This window comes from Penicillium lagena (genome assembly GCF_028827675.1).
Source record: "Penicillium lagena strain IBT 129212 chromosome Unknown utg000003l_segment0_segment0, whole genome shotgun sequence".
Lineage (NCBI taxonomy): Eukaryota > Fungi > Ascomycota > Eurotiomycetes > Eurotiales > Aspergillaceae > Penicillium > Penicillium lagena.
In genome coordinates this window covers 2,841,221-2,859,508 of record NW_026623224.1, presented here as the reverse complement: position 1 = coordinate 2,859,508, position 18,288 = coordinate 2,841,221, and the positions used below count along the sequence as shown (strand labels likewise).

General features: G+C 51.7%; 11 protein-coding genes across 11 annotated transcripts; 4 read left to right on the top strand and 7 right to left on the bottom strand.

The window, feature by feature from the left end:
• Positions 1–298: 298 nt before the first annotated feature.
• Positions 299–2,117, top strand: N7510_006369 (uncharacterized protein; the record flags this gene model as incomplete). Its single annotated transcript, XM_056978295.1, has 4 exons — positions 299–501; positions 565–772; positions 828–948; positions 1,000–2,117. 4 exons carry the CDS (start codon positions 299–301, stop codon positions 2,115–2,117), a joined length of 1,650 nt encoding a protein of 549 aa, XP_056834327.1.
• Positions 2,118–2,289: 172 nt separating this feature from the next.
• Positions 2,290–3,249, bottom strand: N7510_006368 (polysaccharide deacetylase family protein; the record flags this gene model as incomplete). The annotated part of the gene is made up of 2 exons (XM_056978294.1): positions 2,290–3,136; positions 3,194–3,249. 2 exons carry the CDS (start codon positions 3,247–3,249, stop codon positions 2,290–2,292), a joined length of 903 nt encoding a protein of 300 aa, XP_056834326.1.
• A 732-nt stretch (positions 3,250–3,981) lies between these two features.
• N7510_006367 (ankyrin repeat domain-containing protein) lies at positions 3,982–5,031 on the bottom strand (the record flags this gene model as incomplete). Its single annotated transcript, XM_056978293.1, has 1 exon — positions 3,982–5,031. The coding sequence occupies one exon, from the start codon at positions 5,029–5,031 to the stop codon at positions 3,982–3,984; it is 1,050 nt and encodes a 349-aa protein (XP_056834325.1).
• Positions 5,032–5,560: 529 nt separating this feature from the next.
• Positions 5,561–5,932, bottom strand: N7510_006366 (uncharacterized protein; the record flags this gene model as incomplete). The annotated part of the gene is made up of 1 exon (XM_056978292.1): positions 5,561–5,932. One exon carries the CDS (start codon positions 5,930–5,932, stop codon positions 5,561–5,563), a length of 372 nt encoding a protein of 123 aa, XP_056834324.1.
• A 59-nt stretch (positions 5,933–5,991) lies between these two features.
• N7510_006365 (uncharacterized protein) lies at positions 5,992–6,657 on the bottom strand (the record flags this gene model as incomplete). Its single annotated transcript, XM_056978291.1, has 1 exon — positions 5,992–6,657. The coding sequence occupies one exon, from the start codon at positions 6,655–6,657 to the stop codon at positions 5,992–5,994; it is 666 nt and encodes a 221-aa protein (XP_056834323.1).
• Positions 6,658–7,341: 684 nt separating this feature from the next.
• N7510_006364 (cinnamoyl-CoA reductase) lies at positions 7,342–8,358 on the top strand (the record flags this gene model as incomplete). The annotated part of the gene is made up of 1 exon (XM_056978290.1): positions 7,342–8,358. One exon carries the CDS (start codon positions 7,342–7,344, stop codon positions 8,356–8,358), a length of 1,017 nt encoding a protein of 338 aa, XP_056834322.1.
• An 858-nt stretch (positions 8,359–9,216) lies between these two features.
• On the top strand, positions 9,217–10,263 carry N7510_006363 (sterol desaturase family protein; the record flags this gene model as incomplete). The annotated part of the gene is made up of 1 exon (XM_056978289.1): positions 9,217–10,263. One exon carries the CDS (start codon positions 9,217–9,219, stop codon positions 10,261–10,263), a length of 1,047 nt encoding a protein of 348 aa, XP_056834321.1.
• A 402-nt stretch (positions 10,264–10,665) lies between these two features.
• Positions 10,666–11,997, top strand: N7510_006362 (metal-dependent hydrolase family protein; the record flags this gene model as incomplete). Its single annotated transcript, XM_056978288.1, has 1 exon — positions 10,666–11,997. The coding sequence occupies one exon, from the start codon at positions 10,666–10,668 to the stop codon at positions 11,995–11,997; it is 1,332 nt and encodes a 443-aa protein (XP_056834320.1).
• A 290-nt stretch (positions 11,998–12,287) lies between these two features.
• Positions 12,288–14,234, bottom strand: N7510_006361 (H(+)-transporting V1 sector ATPase subunit B; the record flags this gene model as incomplete). Its single annotated transcript, XM_056978287.1, has 8 exons — positions 12,288–12,604; positions 12,657–12,875; positions 12,923–13,514; positions 13,566–13,727; positions 13,781–13,816; positions 13,890–13,909; positions 13,998–14,082; positions 14,136–14,234. The coding sequence occupies 8 exons, from the start codon at positions 14,232–14,234 to the stop codon at positions 12,288–12,290; spliced, it is 1,530 nt and encodes a 509-aa protein (XP_056834319.1).
• A 677-nt stretch (positions 14,235–14,911) lies between these two features.
• On the bottom strand, positions 14,912–17,071 carry N7510_006360 (universal stress protein family domain protein; the record flags this gene model as incomplete). Its single annotated transcript, XM_056978286.1, has 3 exons — positions 14,912–15,083; positions 15,146–15,989; positions 16,039–17,071. 3 exons carry the CDS (start codon positions 17,069–17,071, stop codon positions 14,912–14,914), a joined length of 2,049 nt encoding a protein of 682 aa, XP_056834318.1.
• A 258-nt stretch (positions 17,072–17,329) lies between these two features.
• On the bottom strand, positions 17,330–18,261 carry N7510_006359 (DnaJ domain protein; the record flags this gene model as incomplete). The annotated part of the gene is made up of 2 exons (XM_056978285.1): positions 17,330–18,063; positions 18,114–18,261. The coding sequence occupies 2 exons, from the start codon at positions 18,259–18,261 to the stop codon at positions 17,330–17,332; spliced, it is 882 nt and encodes a 293-aa protein (XP_056834317.1).
• Between the last annotated feature and the right edge of the window lie 27 nt (positions 18,262–18,288).

Sequence of the window (18,288 nt, the reverse complement as noted above, 5' to 3'; positions counted from 1 at the left end):
CTCATTCCACTGCATCTCGGTCATGTCCGACAGATGAGGCTACTGATCTATAGATGGCTGGTCGAGATTGGCCTGGAGTAGTGCTGTGGGGCCCATGTCGGAATAACGCGATACCCACTAACTTGGGTCGGGCCTTGACCAGAAGAAGGTCGTGACTTGGACAATCCCTAGGAAATGGATTTCTTGTTGATTATCCCCTCCGCGTTTTTGAATTGTTGTTATAAAACCCATCGGCCAGGGAGACCTGGCCCGACACCAGCTCACCTCGCATCTTTGTCCTAATCTGATCGAATCCACCATGGTCGTAAACCCGCAGCAAGGCGATGCTGCCATTGAAGACGAAGTGCCTGGTACTGTCTACTTGATCGATGAGCAGGAGACGGTGGAGGGTGTCAAACGCGATGGCGATGTTGTCCTGCATCCAACACCCAGCGACGACCCTCAGGACCCGTTGAATTGGTCTAAAAAAAGGAAATGGGTCAACTCCATCACTCTGCAGTTGTGAGTATTGTTTCCTCTCTTTCTAGTGTCTAAATTCATAGAAGTATTGTCTAACTTCACCAGCTACACTTTCATTATTGGGGCGGGCTCTGCGACAGGTTATTCCACGTATCCCTATATCATTGCCAACACAGGAATTCCCCTAGCGACGCTGAACAGCGCCGTTGGTGTTCTCTTCCTCATGTTCGGTTGGGGAACTCTACTATGGTGCCCTATTGGGCTTCAGTACGGCCGTCGTGGTGTCTACATTATCTCCTGTATTGGCTGCACGGTATGTCTTAATTTCTCCGTAGACGAAACGCACCATGATAACGAATCATTCTCAGGTGATGAACCTCTGGGCTCCCTACACTACCACCGTCGGGACCTGGTACGCCCATCGATTCTTGTATGGCTTCTTTGGTGCACCTATTGAGGCTTTGGTGGAACAGTCCATGACTGATATATGTGAGTGTGACTAAAAGGATGAAGTTGCGAATGACCGTGCTGACTTCACAGTCTTCACTCATGAACGAGGGACACATATTGGATGGTTCATGGTCTGGCTTGGAGGTTGCTCATACGTAACCCCCATCGCCTCCGCATATGTGGCACAGAACATGAACTGGAAATGGTGCTTCTACTTCCCAGCGGTGTTTACCGGTTTGACTGCCATCCTTCTTTTCTTCGTCCTGGACGAGTCCATGTACGACCGTGCCTTAATGCGAGACAACGCAGAGCGTCGGGCTGCGGAGGCCAGAGCCAATATTCCAGATGCGAGTGCAGAAGACCCAGCCATGACTGTCGAGGCGATCAAAAATTTTGAAGCCTCCTCGACTGACGAACCAGCCACGCTGAGATATGAGCAACTGACCTGGTGGCAACGCCGGCGACTCTTCACGGTAGTGCCCAACAAGAAGAACGTCATCCTACCAATGATGATCCGTTCGCTGAAACTGGCGTACGAGTTCCCCATCATTGCCATGAGTGGTTTTCAGAACGGTCTCTTCCTGATGATGTTTACCATCCTCAACGGCACCTGGACCACCATCTTCGGAGGCAGTCCTTACAACTTCACCGGCGGCACCGTTGGTCTGATGTACATCGGCCCCTTTATTGGCAGTCTTATTGGAGGTCTTTATTCTGGTCGCTTCGCAGACTGGTACCACAACTGGGCAGCGCGACGCAATGGAGGAGTGCGCGAGCCCGAGCAGCGCCTGGTTCTGTACGTCATGGCCACCGTGACACTCACGGTGGGCAACCTTCTGTACGGTGTTGGCAGCGCCAATGGAATCCACTGGATTGGTGTCGTTATTGGAGGCGGTATAGTCTGCATCGCCGGGGTTGTGTGTGGTGCCTCTCCTATCGCATACATCAGCGACAGTTACAGAGACCTCACCGGAGAGGGCATGATAACCATGACCATTATCCGTGACACGATGGGGTTTGCTGCCTCTTACGCTATCACTCCTTGGGTAGAAGCCGAGGGTATACAAAATACTTTCCTTACCGTTGCGATGTTGGCATTTGGGCTGTCGCTCACATTTTTCCCTTTTATTTGGTTCGGAAAGGCAGAGAGGCGACGGACGGCGGCCAAGTACTACAAGTATGCTGCTTCAGCCACTGTATCGCACTAATTTAGGAGGTTACGGCAATGAACAAGGAGACCTTACCTTTAGGGCCGATAAATGAGATTCAGACTAATAAGTATTCAACGGCAAAAGTCGAAATATATTTTCCCTTTACGTGGAATGAATGCATCATGGCTCTGTTTGACTCGCTATTTCATTTATAAACCAAATACCAAAACTAAACACCAGCAGTCACTGACGCTCCGGCAATCTTCCCGGATTTGTACTCATCGCAAATCTGCTCCAGTGTCATAAACTCGACTCCTTCATGGGTCTTGAGCCACTCAATAAACCGTTCCTGCATGAGAAGCACATTAGACCGACCGCTGACCTGCGGGTGCCCACTGATAGGGAATATGAAAGTGTCATATTCGCGATAGAAGAAGCTGAATTGGTCCCGCCACTGCCTTTCCACATCCTCGGGGTTGACAAACCCAGTGCCCGGGTTGCGATGCGAAAACTGCATCGGGGGCCAATCGTCGATAAACCACGAAGCAGGCAGCTCAACAATCTTGGTCGGCACCTGCTCCTTCATGGGCACCATCCACTCGTCTGGATCTTTGGAGTAGTCCGTGTGAATAACCGTGTCTCCCATGTCCGCCACGTAGTAGGGCTGGCAGTCATGATGCATCATGGAGTGATCGTATTCCAAACCGAACTCCTCGAGAATGCTCATACTGCGTGGGGAGACCTCCCAGGCAGGAGCGGCCCAGCCTCGGGGGTGTTTACCCGTGAACTCCTTGTAGACTTCGATGCTCTTCGCCATGACCTTGCGCTCCTGCGCCTCGGTCAGATGCGAAACGTACTCGTGCGTGTATCCATGCAGTCCGATCTCGTGTCCAGCATCGCGCACCTTGGCCATTTGTGCGGGGAAGGAGAGGATGCTATGCGAGGGCATGAACCAAGTCGCTTTGATCCCTTGCTGATCGAAGAACTTGAGCAGCCGGTCGGTGCCGACGTTGGCGCCGAATACACCGCGCGAAACATCACTGGCGTTTGCATGCGAACCAGTCTTTGTGTTAAGCCTTCATTACCAGTCAATATGTGTGAAAGAGATTCATCGGTTATTGCTCCGAACTTACCAATTCGCGCAGGCGTCGACGTCAATGCAGTACGCAATCAGAACTCTTTTCGGCATCTTGGAAAGAATAGCCAGATCGACGATTTGCTATAATACGTTTGTCTGAAAGTAGTTCTTATCTCCTGGGGGATGCCCTCTCATATCTTGGAGCGTTATCGAGGCTGCTCCGACCGTCTTCGCGTTATGCCGATGCTTCTCCAACCATTTCCCCACCCCGCTCAGCTAGTATTAGCCGTCGGACTATCGGTCCATCCCGTGTGGGTAGAGTCCAGATCTGGAGAAGCTAACAATAGTCTCGTCGCCAACTGCCGGGTCCAACCAAACGAGACACAGCAAATTAGCAATAACAACATGTTTGTAGGTTTGTATGGACCCACACCATCACCATAGGCTGCTCAACTGTTCGGGGTTTGAAATATTTACCGGATTCCTTAGAACAATACAGTGGCGCTTCAGAAGGTTTGAAGCCTCTGACAGAATTTTAAGAAGCCGTTCACAAACATGCTTTCGAACTTTTGCCCAAACATGAATCACGACATTCTCAGAAAGATGAGAAGAAATTTATCCGAAAAAACGGTTCGAACGAGTCTGACCATCGCATACCTGGGCTTCACAAACTACCTGATTATAGACCATTGAGACGATGATTTTGAATCCAGTTCTGAAGTCATCTTTATTCAGAGAATGAGAACTATGAATTCGCGCTCTTGCTTCGATGTCTGATATCGCGTCACCCTGCCGGCGAATAGCGGCGAACTGTTCGTCACTACGTAGATCTTAGCTTCACCATCAATCATCATCGCTCTCTTCCTCTTTTAGAAACATTCTCTCAGAATTGGCACCATTATCTAGCAGTATCTGCTCCACAGCCGGTGCGTATTTCCGGGCCAGATACAGCGGGGTCCGACCTTGCCCATCCATGGCATTAACATCCGCCCCCATGTGGATCAGATAGCGCAGGATGTCTTTCGCGTCGTCCCTTTCGTTGTCATGATTGTTGCATGGGGTTGATACATTTTGCGGGGGGATGACGTTTATATGGCGCACAAGTCGGCCGGATCCAAAGTATGGAAGCCCGCATGGCAGTGGTTCAATTCTCTGAGTAGGCCATTCAAAGCCGCACTGGCCTACTGCATAATGCAGGACTGTACACCCTCCGGAGTCTCTGGTGTTCAGATCAAAACCCCCCTCGAGGAGAAGCTGCAGCACGTTGAGCCGCTGCGTTCTTATAGCTATATTGAGCCACTCGATATCAGGCTTCATGCCGTATTCAATCAGCAGGCGGATAGTATCGAGCGTGCCGAAGTAGATAGCCGAACGGAATTCATCTGGGGGATATACCGCTCCGCGTTCTAGCAGCAACCGGGCTGTATCGATGGTCCCACGGTTTAACACCTCTTTCATAAGACGCCCATGACCATCATCAATAGGGGCTATTTCTGCGCCATAGTCTAGCAGGAATCGCACTATATCAGTCGATAGTTGCGTCGAGCACACTGCCTTGTATAAAGGATACACGCCAGCATATGGGATGTTCATATCTGCCCCGAACTCAGCCAGAAGCTTGAGCATCGCCAAATGACCCGTATCTACCGCGTAGCTGACCAGTCCGCCAGCCGCTATATGAGGTCCTTGGAGATCCGACCCACGCTCCAGAAGAAGTCTAACAGTACTCTCATGCCCTGATAATAGAGCATCCACGACAGCCGGCTGGGTGTGCATACGAGAAGGTCCCCAGTTTTCTTGCACCACTCCGTTGATTCCGGCCCCGTGGTCTAGCAACATTACCACCAGCGCGTCATTCCCTATGCTAGCTGCGATATTAAGGGGCGTCTGCATGTCAAACCAGGGCAAGATCGGAACTTTTGCTGCACGTAGGAAACAATTTCCGCAGATAATATCCACGTTGGCACCGTAGTGTAGGAAATTCTGCGTGCCTCGTTCATTCCCAGTAGCGATAGTCCGCATAAAATTTGCTGGCCACCCGCATTCATCGACTCCATACGTTTGACGGCGCCGATAGAGATATGGAAGAAGTAGGCCGTACAGATGGTGGTTCACCTGCAGTAGACAGGAAAGATGTCCATCCGAGAGCGTTGTTGCGATGAGCTGCAATAATTCGGTAGGTAATTTTAATAACGACATGATGTTTCTGGACTAGGCAGGCACCTTGGAAGAATATGTAGATAAAAAAGCCATTCAGACTTGGCACTTGGAAGATATTCTTCCAGAAAGAGGAACCAGTGCCACATGTGTTTGTTGCCTAAACTAGCCCAAACTGGTTAGTAAATTCGAGAGGCTGGAATAATTACGTGTACCGTAGCGATTGATTAGTTCGCAACAAAAGGTTACAGTTGGAAACCTTTGATCAATGATATGATAGTCCCTTCTGGATCGGTTTAGTCTGTCCTTCCAATCCGAACGCAGCATGACCAATGCCGCCCTTGTCGGTTTGTATACAGCCCTCCTCAATGATCAATTCACCAAAGCGAAATCGCTGTTTCTTGAGCCATGCTGCCTGGTCGCTAGTAAGGCAGAGACCGAGTGAGATTTTATTCAGAGATGGGTTTCGAGTCGTCACTAGAATTTGGCTGAAATTTTCTTCCACAGGTACAACATCGGCAACAAAAGTATAGAGCGCACGGCTGGCATTTGAAGCGCACAAGCCAAACCCTGCGAAGTAAGGAACTAGAAGCCAGAGAGGCGAATATCGGCATACCAGCTCGGTTCGAAAGGACATACATTCAGCAGTGGATGTAGGATGATTTGCTCCCACAACTGACAACGTGATATTCTGCATCAGCTCTTAGGGCCCAATCGAGCGGTTTCATTCGCATACGGGTCATCTCCATAGATCTCTCGGTCATTCTCCGCGCTCACTGCCATCCGCCCCTTGCTGTTCCTCAACAGCCCCTTCCTTGTATCAATTAACGGACGGACCCACTTCTCCCGGCCATGAACATTGACCTTCTGTGTCATCGCGCCCAGTCCACTGGGATCATAGTTCACATAGATGTTCTCCCACTTCCCGACGGGGACCTGGTAGGCCTCATACATGATGCTGAACATGCGACCCTCCTCAGTCTTCCCCTTGGCCATAACCTCGGTATTCCAATAGCTCCAAGCCTCGCGATGCACGCCACCTTCCGCATGAGCAAATGTATGCAAACCCTCGTACGTGCACAAGTACGCTAGGATCATGACCTCGTTGGCTGTCGCGCGCTCGTTTGCTATGTATCTGCTGGCGCCCAGGAAGCCGTACCGGTCGCTGTTGCTGTCGAGATCCTTAACCATGCGGTTAAAGAAGTAGCTAATGATTCGCATGTATAGATGGAAAATGCCGAGCGGGTGGTTGCTCAACAGAAATGAGAATGGAGTGCCGTTTTGGATTGGATGGTGGAGGAGTGGTAGGAGAAGCTTGGAGGATTTGGATTTGGATTTGAGAGTGATATACGTACCGGCCATTTCTTTTTCAATAGCTACTTGTGCTACTTGCAGTATAAAATAGTATCTGAGAGGGACAAAGATGCTTGGAGAGGGAAACGCCACTCTGTCCTATTCAATTCTTCAGACCCATCCCGACTCGAGTGCTAGACATTGATCTGCGCACCCACAGTCTGATCGAGCACAAAAATCTAGACATCGATGAATTCCTAGATCGTTCCGGCGGCCTGCAGAAACTATAATGCAATAGATGGGGAAAGAGTGGGTTGTCTACCCACTTAGTAGCCTCCTAGTGCTAGATGAGAGGCCTTACTGCCAGCTCTCGAGGGCTGAAGCGGGCTGTATTTAGTTGTTTTACGGTCTTCGCACATCGTTACAACCTCGGACACCTATTACTCTTAGGGTCTGGATCTGTCACGTGCTGACTCTGAGCGCCATCACTAAAGCGGCGGCCCCTAAAATAGGAAAGCCACACGGCAGAGGAAATCCCCTACATAGAGATACCTAACCGGCCCCTTTCATAAATTACAATTTATTACGGACCCTTTATGAAAGGGGCCGGTTAAATATTTCCTTGCGACTAGTCCTAGGATAGTAGTTTCTCTTGTTTTTCCATCACTTCTCGTTAGATACTTCGCCCCTACTATCAATTAGCGCCTTTCCTCCCTACTTGACGCAATTCCCCTCCTTCTTCTCCTCCACATCATGGCTCCTTGTATTCTTCTCACCGGCGCCACCGGGCTGATTGGTTTCCGAATACTGCAGGAGCTTCTAAAAGATGAAAATGAAGTCCGGATTACCGTGCGCTCCGAGGCTAAAGCCCAGACTGTCTTGTCCAACCCGGTCATTCAAAAGCTTCAACCTGGTAACCGACTGACCTACACTGTTGTTCCGGATAGCATTTTGAGTCAGGCGTTTGACGCTGCATTGCAAAATATCACCTACGTGATCCACGCCGGGTCCCCTGTTCCCGTGCCCGGTTTTGACCCTGTCAACCAAATCTGGAAGCCTACAGTGGAGGGTACAGCGAACCTACTTACATCGGCACTCAAATACCCTGGGATCAAGCGGGTGCTCATTACTTCGTCGATTGTCGCGAACATGGCTCCGATGCCCGATCCCTCCGTCACAGTTACTGCGAGCTCCCGCGTGCAGCTACCCGAGATCCCTGAAGCCTTTTCTAATGTGTTTGAGGCCTATGTCCTCGCCAAGATCACGGAGATCAACAACGTTGATTCATTCGTGAAGCAACAGAAGCCACATTTCTCCGTCGCCACTATCATTCCGGGGTATGTCTACGGGCGCGATGAGTTGGTGCTAGATTCCGACACCGCGATAAGCAAGGGTAGCTCGTCTGGAATCCTGCTGCGCAGCTTGACCGGGACCGACTGCCCGGCCCCCATCCACGGGGGCTATGTGCACATCGATGACCTGGCTCAGGTATACGTGAAAGTGCTGGAGCTACAGCCCGAGGCCGACACCCCTCGCAGCTTTGGTGCCTGCAGCCTGGTCAGTTATGACGATGCCTGGCACCTAGCGGAGAAAAATTTCCCAAACGAAGTGTTCGCGAGCCTACTCAAGCAGGCTACTTTACCCACACTCCCCATTTCATATGACTCAAGTGAGACGGAGAAGTATCTGAATATCAAATTTCGCCCCTTCGAGGACGCCGTCAAGGATGTCGTGCAGCTCTACTTGGACAGACTGGACAAGAAGAACTAGTAGAGATTTCATGCCCTCTGTCGTTTCCTCGGTATGGGTCTTGAACACGCTTAAAGAGATGTAGCAATCTCTAACTATTGCCGTGGCTCATAACATTTGACTTCAGAGAACGAATTTCTAGTGGCTTCATTGTTAATCGGGATAGCTTAACAAGCCGACGGACCAATTTTTGCCCCGTGATCGTCACCGACGGGCATACGCTGGATTGGCACAGATCACAGCTACCTGGTCACATTCAGTAAATTCGCAACAACTGGCGGCATGTCTACACTAGGTGCTTCCAGGGTCAGAGGTGGCAAGATTAAAAGAATGTTTGACTAGAATGTTATCCTGAATATTTTCTCATAATCATCATGTAAAGTGATAAATATACCCCTCGCAATCGAAGTCCCATTGCAGTATGTATTTGGATGCGTGTGAAAATCCGGGAGAACTTGGCACCGGCGGGAGCTCAAGCGTGACGGTCAACTGCCGTCTAACTGTTCGTTGGAATATGTATCTGGCAATCAAATCATAATACCTTCTCGATATTAGGGTCTAGTTTAACCACAACTTCAGGACACTGACTGCATTTATGTCGTAAGTCTTTCTGCCTGGAGTTCAATTGTAAATGATCAGCGCAGAGCCGATCCATCTGATCTATACCTTAAACGGAAACCAGTGCGAATGACCAATCAAAGCCCGCTCTCGTAGTTATACCTCGGTCGTCCTCATGTAAACCCTGTGAAGGCCCACAACGATATCATAAAACTCGGATGGGTGTTTCTAGCATCTCTCATCATAAAACCTAGTTGGTGGCCTCATGTTTTCCTCAAACTCGAATACCAGAGCAAGTTGGGATCCAACAGCACGCCCACCATGAGTTCCAATCCGAATCCGAAAGACTCGATGAAATCCACCTGGCGCCGGTGGGACAAGAGTGAATGGAATTTATCGCACAAAATCCTGAATCTCGTCAACGCCTACCACGTCGACCTTGACAGGGAGGTTCCTGTTCACGCTAAGACAGACAAGGTGCCCTATGTCTCGGACTTGTCGATGCATCGCTGGATCATCATCCATGGCGCCATTCCACTTCTCCTACACCAGCTCTACGTATATTTCACGGGGAGCAATGTCGGGCCCATCGTTGCCTACTTCTACTATTACTACGCCGCTAGGGTGTTTATGACTCGCGAGCTACGTGGGCTCCGCGAAATGGGCCACATCTATGGATTCCTGGACGGTGATCAGCATGAACGGGATGGCGTACCCGATGTGGGCGTTACCAAGGCCCTGATGTCAGTTATGTTGGGAGGTATCGTCCGTCCACTCATAATCACATATCTCACCTACAACGCAAGTCTGGCACCTGCCTCAATGAATTGGCGATGGCTTCCCGTTGAAGTCAGTCTCTATGGCATTGTCCTCGACTTTTGGTTTTACTGGTATCATCGCATCATGCACGACGTCAACGGCCTCTGGAAATACCACCGTACACACCACCTAACAAAGCATCCCAATCCGCTTCTCTCAATCTACGCCGACTCCGAACAAGAGTTCTTCGATATCGCGGGAATCCCTCTCATGACGTACTTCACTCTGAAACTCATGGGTCTTCCGATGGGGTTCTACGAGTGGCACATCTGCAACCTTTACCTTCTCTTCTCAGAGGCGGCCGGTCACAGTGGTCTCCGTATACATGCAACGCCTCCAAACCCACTGACTTGGCTGATGAGGATTTTCAACGCCGAGCTAGTCATTGAAGATCATGATCTTCATCATCGGAAAGGGTGGAGGAAGAGCCATAACTATGGCAAACAGACGCGCATTTGGGACCGGGTGTTCGGCACATGCACTGACCGGATTGAGGGTGTGGCTTCGAACGTTGATTACGACAATATGGTCATAATGCCAGTTTTCTAGGGGAACAAAGTCCTGGAAATCTGTGGTGTTTAGTTTCTTGAGCCTTCTAAATTTAACGACTCGATGATGATAACCTTTGCCTCTGTTCCTATTCTTCTATTGTAATTATTCGAATTCAGAGCGAGTAAAGTTCTTAGAAAGGATAGGTTATACTTCCCCAGATAAGATACCCCTGTACATATTCCCGACCGTGGATGCACCTAGCCGATCGGGTACCCATGCGTGCCATCTGCACCGGCCCGGGGTTCGTACTTAGGGCTGCCCACGCGGGGATAACGCTAGGTTCAATGTTGTATTTAAGGACCCATCTATCCGACAACGATAGATCGTTGTTTCTTTCCCCTCACTGAAATATCTAAAATGCGTGTCGCTCTACCTTCTTCCCAGCAAACGCGCTCCGCCATGGAATCTTCAAAATACCAGACCAAGCCGTGGAAACCTGCCCCGCCTCGTCGGTATGTGTTTTGCAATGCGAACCTCGTTGACCCCGTAAGTGGACGAGTGCATTCTGGGGTCTGCGTACATGTTGCGGACGGCTTAGTCCAATACGTCGGACAAGCCAAAGAGCCTGACAACAGCGACGCGGCCGTGATAGACTTAGAAGGAAAATATCTCTGTCCAGGCCTAACCGATTGCCATGTCCACCTAGCCGCCGTGCCAGGCGAAAGCGACTGGCGCGACATTCGGCAAATCGACACAGTGACCTCGACGCTGCGCCAGGGCTACGTGTGCGAGTCCATGCTGCATCGAGGCTTCACCACTGTCCGTGATTGCGGCGGCGCGACACTCTCCCTGAAAGAATCTATCGCCGACGGACTGATCCACGGACCGCGTCTTTTCATTGCGGGCCGGTATCTGAGCCAGACGGGGGGACATGGCGATATGCGCGGCAGCCACCAGGCAAGTGTCCCGCAATGCTGCGGCCATGCAACTGCTATGTCGGGGATCATCGCCGACGGCGTGCCGGCTTGCCTACAAGGGGCGCGTGACACGCTGCGCACAGGCTCGGACTTTATCAAGATCATGGGCAGTGGCGGCGTTGCTAGCCCGACTGATCAGGTTGAGCATGTCCAGTTCACCGACGAGGAGATCCGGGCTATTACTAGCGTCGCGCGCAATGCCAACACCTACGTAACCAGCCATGCATACACGCCGGCATCTATTCAGCAGGCGATCCGCAATGGAGTCACGGGCATCGAGCACGGGAATCTGATTGACGAGGAGACCGCGGCGCTGATGGCAGAGAAAGGCGTTTATCTAACTCCCACCTTGGTGACCTATTCGACAATGGCCAAGTATGCCTCGGATGGATTCCTGCCGCCGGAGTCGGCGAAGAAGAACGACCAGGTGCTGGCGCGGGGACTACAGTCCTTGCGGCTGGCTGCAGATGCGGGCGTGACGATGTGCTTTGGGACTGATCTGCTGGGCCATCTGGTGCAAGCACAGTCATTGGAATTCGGGCTTCGGGCTCAGGTTCTCTCGCCGTTGGAAGTTTTGCGTAGTGCTACGATCAACCCGGCTCAAATGATGGGACAGGAGAGTTTTCTGGGTCAGATTAAGGAAGGGTTTGCAGCTGATTTGCTTGTGCTCAATGCGAATCCCCTGGAAGATATCAAGATTCTGGAGAAGCCGGAGACACATATCTTGGCGGTTATGAAGGAGGGCCGGGTGTATATGAGCCGATGGTCTCAATTGATGCCGGATGTGAAACAGAAGACTGAGCTGTTGGAGTAAAACAGTTTTATGAATGGCGATATAAGCGTTGCCCGAGAACAAAAACTTCTACTCTAGAGCAGTACAATTCTCTAGTTTTTGCAAGATAGATAGGTTGTATAAGGCTTACCGGAAGTCAACACGACCAAAGAAAAAACATAGCGACAGACACAGCCCCGCAGACGCGAAAAGAAAGAAAAAAGTATATGCAATCACAAGCAGCTAGAGACAAAGTGCGCCAAATGCACGCAAACGCTCCACTCCTCGCTGCGTTGTCCTGTCTTCTACAGCCCTGGAACTTCCATTCCCATTCACGCATCAATGAGATTGGCGCTCTGCTGCGCCGACGTCTGCTGCTGCTCACCCGAGTTATCCCGGGTGTCCTTGCTGGGGAGCTTCCGAGCCGAGCGAGCATAGAACTCATCCAGCACACGCTTGGGAACACGGTTGAGCAGTTCCTTAGGGTAGATGCGGAGCAGGTTCCAGGCGATATCGAGCGACTCGTAAATGGTCCGGGATTCATAGGGAGACTGGCTGATAAAGGTGCGCTCGAATTTGTCGAGGAACTCGAGTGACAGCTTGTCTTCGGAGGAGAGGGCCTCTTCACCAACGACGGCTTTCATGGCAGCTATTTGGGGTGTCAGGGTAATATTCGAAATGTAAATCAATGAAATACTCACCAGCGTCACGACCAATGGCGTACTTAGCATACAGCTGATTGGACACATCGGAGTGGTCCTTGCGGGTGCGGCCCTCGCCAATGGCAGATTTCATGAGACGTGATAGCGACGGCAGGACGTTGATCGGTGGGTAGACACCCTTGTTGTAGAGTTGACGATCAATGAAGATCTGGCCTTCGGTAATATAACCTGTAAGGTCAGGAATGGGATGCGTGATATCTAGAATAATTAGCAAGAAGCCATTGACAACAGAGCAAAGACCTCACCATCGTTAGGCATGGTCAGAATAGGAATCTGAGTGATCGATCCATTACGGCCCTGGACACGTCCTGCACGCTCGTAGATGGTCGACAAATCCGTGTACATGTAACCGGGGTAACCACGACGACCGGGAACTTCTTCTCGGGCGGCGGACACCTCACGCAGAGCATCACAGTAGGCAGACAAATCCGTCATGATGACCAGAACATGTTTCTCAAGCTGATAGGCGTAGTACTCGGCAGTTGTCAAGGCAAGACGAGGGGTAATGATACGCTCGATGGTAGGGTCGTTGGCCAAGTTGAGGAACAGAGTGACACGCTCCATACTGCCGTTCTCTTCAAAGTCGCGCGTGAAGAATCGACTGGTTTCCATGTTGACACCCATAGCAGCGAAGACGATCGAGAAGTTATCGTCGTGTCCGTCATGCACGTCCTTGGTTGGCCGATTGACCAGACTGGCTTGACGACAGATCTGAGCGGCGATTTCGTTGTGGGGGAGACCGGCGGCTGAGAAAATAGGGATCTTTTGTCCACGGGCAATGGAGTTCATGGTGTCGATAGCGGAGATACCGGTGGAAATCATTTCCTCGGGGTAGACCTAGGTAAGTGGGGTTAGCTTTTCCGGAGATTCACGAGGAGGTGCGCATACTCGAGAGTAAGGATTAATGGGCTGGCCGTTGATATCCAGGTAGTCCTCCGCCAGCACCTTGGGGCCCTTATCGATGGCACGTCCCGAACCGTCGAAGACTCGACCCAGCATGTCCTCGGACACACCCAGCTTCAAGCTGTGGCCGGTAAACTCGACTTTGGTCTGGTTCCATGTCAGTTGTTTGCTCATATTCAATTTTGTTCTTCAGAATATACCTTCTTCACATCAATACCAGAAGTACCCTCGAACACCTAGTACACCGACAGCTGCGTTAACACCTCGTGCGATTAAGGGGGTCGGGATGGGATCGGTCTTGGAGCGTACCTGCACGACAGCTCTGTTTCCTATTTAAGAGGAATATCAAGTCAGAACGTCATGTAATGCAAATGGAATAATCCGAGCAACATAGCGGCGAGTGGGGGAAAGACCTACCTCTAGCCTCCAGAACCTGACCCGATCGTTCCGTACCGTCCGGGAGAGTCAGGGAGACGATTTCGTTGAAACGAGGGAATTTGACCTGATCGATGATAAGCAAGTCGTGATCTCCGTCTGGGTTGCGGGCCAGCTCACATTGTCCAAGACGACCAGCGGACCGTTGATGCCTCCGATGGTGTTGTAGCGGATGCGAGGCTTGATGGAGGTCATCCGGGGATCGACAAAGTCGGCCATGGCGGGCGAATTGGATCTCCCGAGGAAGTGAAGGCGTAGTTAAGTAAACTATCGACAGAGGGGGCGGACGACCAGCTGTCGTCGGGATGGGGCAGCTGTGGGCGGTGTGGACAGTGGAAATCACGTGACATCATATCCCAATTACCGGATAAGAACTGGTTGGACTACAAGTGCTCAAATGATATACGGCTGCTAGCACTGGAAGTAAATACGAACTTCCTCGTCTCAGGAACCGCTTAATATCGACAGAAATGAAAAATAATATCCAGGCGATTGCATGTCTGTATACGGTGTCGCTTAGGCACAATCCCATTACTTCTCAGTTCTATACCACGTTCGGAATATGGTATATTTCTTCTAATCCGTACCTGACAGCGAGAGAGCAACGAAAGTACAATCCGACCCATTGAATGCATACACTTCATGCCACCAGCCGGACAAGCCAAAATGTTCACAAGAAGGATAGAAATGACGGGGTATACCCGAAAATGCAACCAGAGACAACAAAAACATCAGACTTGAGGGTATCCATACAGGAGCAGGGCGGGAAAAAAAGGAAAACTCAAGACAAAACAAGACAAGACAAAGAAACCAATGCTCCGATCGCGCCGCTGTGCAAATGTGGCAGACTGCAGCCTCCGCCCATGACCCGTGAAAATGCAAAGAAACTTAGAAGATCAGTCCACCTTCGCATCGATGAGACTCTTCGGGGTGGTAAGGTTATTGGATAGGCGCACGGTGGTCTTGTTCCGGCCCTTGGAATGGTGTCGTTTGAGTTTGCGACGTGCGACCATGACTGGCACCGAGGAATTGGAGAGCAGGTAGTTCGAGAAGGAACCGAGAAGGACACTGTTGTAGAATGTTAGATCGAGATCGAGCTTTTAAGATATGTCAATTGGTGTCACACTTACCCCTTCAAAGCACTCTGGCCTCGAGCACCGACAATGACGAGGGTGGGCTCTAGTTCGTCAACCTGATCGTAATTAGCGGGCTGTATCCTACAGTAATGAGACCCGAGACTCACGGCTTCAGTAATCAAAAGCTTGGGGTTCTTGCAGTGGATAACCTCCACGGCGATGCGAACCTGCAAGAGAGTCTTCCGCAACAGCTTCACGCACGTGTTAGACACTTGCTCAACAGCCTTGACTCGCTCTGCCTCCGCTTTGGGCGAGGCTCGCACGTCAATTGAGCCCCTCGGAGTGGATCCTGGGCCTAGACGACCCAGGATTGTGCGCGATCCGCCCGTGTTCTGAGTCGCTTCTTTCGTCTGGGTACGCACAACAGCGTTCGCGTCCTGAATCGCTTTCGCACCTTCCCCGACTTGTCCCGAGGACATATTGGAGTCTTCATGTAAAACGTAGAGAGCGAACATGGTATCACCGTCGCGAAGAATGGTTCCGATGGTCCATTCCAGTGCGTACACGGACTCCTCACTCAGGTCTGTGGCGACTAGGTATTTACGTTGGCGGAGGCGGCCATGATCGGCCTCCTCTTGCAGACCATTATAATCTCCACGGACGATCGTGCGGATAGATCGGTTGGGCACCAGATTGTCAATGGCGGACATGGAAATGCCGAGCTTCTGAGCTCGCTTGATGTCTATCATCTCGTCTTCATCTTCTGAGCCGTAAGGGGTGTTGGCTGCCGATTGCGTATTCGGAGTCTGAATGTCAAAGCTGGTCTGCGGATGAACGGTGGCTTTTAACGCGGATTTCCGGGGCTTCTTCTCATCAATCGGCCTCCCGGGAGATTTTTCTAAATCCAGTCAGTAAGCTGGGTCACTCAATAACAAAGGTTTGCTTACGTTCTTCGTCAGAGGCAGCAGGTGTTTTGTCGCCCTTGGGGGTTTCAAAGGCGCTCTGGGTGATAGCACTGAGGTCGGGGCCTTTCTTTTGGCCTGCTTCCAGCGATGAACCCTCGGGGATGTGTTCTTCCTCGCTCGAGCTCCCCTCATCTTCTTCTTCGCTGCTTTCGATCATATTTTTCTCGCGATCAAACACATCCTTAGCCAAGCGCTCACCGGACTCCTCGTGCTCGGAGGGTTTCACATAATCAGGCAGAATGTTTGTATGTTTGGCCAAGGCCTCATCCGATTTATTGTGCGCTTCTTCCATGTTGATCAGCTTGCTCCGATCTGTGCTTGGTTTTGACGAGCCCACGTGGAAGAACCGGGCACCGGGAGACATTGGACGACGAGAAGTGGACGACTCAGACCTGGAGTCCAGTGACGAGCCGCGTCTCGACGGTTCCCGGCTCGAATCCCGTCCACGGGTGAAGCTCTTAGGCAAGAACTTGGATTCCAAGCCGAACATCACAGCAGCCATGGTACCCCGGCCGTGGGTTTTGTCTTTGCGTTTCTTAGGAGTCGGCGGACCCTGTATCGGTTGCGTGTTTGACGTTGCCTTTTCGTCCAGATCAAGCATATGGCTCATGGACGCGGGACGGTCGGGGTCATTGGGCAGGTGATCCAAGGATCGCCGCGGCGCATCCTCGGTCTCGCGCCTGGAGCGCTCCGGGGAACTGGGAGCAGAGGCCATTGAGGAGCTGATGCGCAGAGGTGATGAGACGAGTGGTTCGACAGTGTTCCGGAGACTCAGACGACTGGCGGAAAAGAGGCTTCCACGGCCCGACGAGCTTGGGCTGGGCTGCGGGGCACCCAGCAGACTGTGAACGGCCCGACTCAGGCCCGATCTGGGGAGTTTGGGGGCCGCGAGAGGTGGATTGAGCGCGGGAGAGCGACTATAAGGAGTGAGAGATGGCGGTTGTCGCTCTGGTTTGGAGGAGGAGGAAGAAGAGGAGGAAGAGGGAGGATGATGATCGGTGAGAGGGTATGACATCGCGTGGGCTGCCGGGTCCGGCTGGGTGGAGACCATGTGCCAAGCACCGCGCGGAATGTGGATGTAGATACCAGTCGAAGAACAAGACAGGCACAAGGACAAGTACGGAGTAGACACGATTTAAACAAGAACAAGAAGGCGCGTCCGCCTCCTTGGGTACTCCGCTGCGACAACCCTACATACGATATACGATACTATTACTAGATCACCCACCGATTAATATGATTAAAGAGCATGGATAGAGGTGGAAGATGGTCATCATTTCTTCTTGACAGACTTCTTCCGCGCGTTCATCGCCGCAAATGCTTCCTCAGACGGCTCATCCGCCGGTCCACGCTTCTTCCCATTATTGGGCGCGCCATACTTCTCCTCCAGATGCGCCAGGAATCCCTGCCCGCGCTGCTGCTGTCGCTTGGTGATCATCGCCAGCAGATCATCATCCCCGGCCGCGGGACCTTTCTTCGACGCAGCAGCCTTCTTCTTCGTCTTCTTATTCTCCTCAACCTCTTTTGCCAGTTTCTCCGCCTCTTTGGCCTCTTTCCTGGCGCGCTTCACGCGCTGCTCCTTCCTCTTCTCGGTTTCCTGGGAGTAGCGCGGATAATCCTCCACTGTCCCATCAGCAATGGCTTGGTCAATGATGCCCCGGAAACGAGCATCATCATCAAGCACATTGGATAGCATGACCGAGTCATAAACGCCATCCATGTCTCCCTCGTGTGTGTCGTAGGCCGCCAAGATATCTTTCGTCTCCTCGTCCGAGCCCTTGTATTTTTTCCGAAAATCGTCGATCGCGCGCGTGTCCAGCATCGCGGATAGCTGCTCGCGATAGAAATCCATCCAGTCGAAGTCACCATCTTCGCCGAAGACCTCGTCCGTGCTGCCGGTGCGGTCGTACACTTTGCGTCGGCGCGCGTCGGAGAGGACGCTGTAGGCGAGCGCAATTTGTTGGAATTTGGCGTGTGCTGCATCGCGGGTGTTTTCGCTGGCCTTGTCTTGTGAGGAGTTAGTTGGTTTTTGGAAAGCGTGTGTGTGTGGTTCGTACCGGGGTGGTGTCTGAGGGCGTTCTTTTTGTAGGCGGTTTTGATGGCCTCGGGGGTGGCTGTGGATTCCACGCCCAGGATTTTGTAGAGATTTCCCTCCGCCTCGGGCATGTGCCCATCCGAGCCATCGGTTGGCTTTGCGTTGGTCATTGTGGTGGTTGAGAGCAGAAGTTGTCA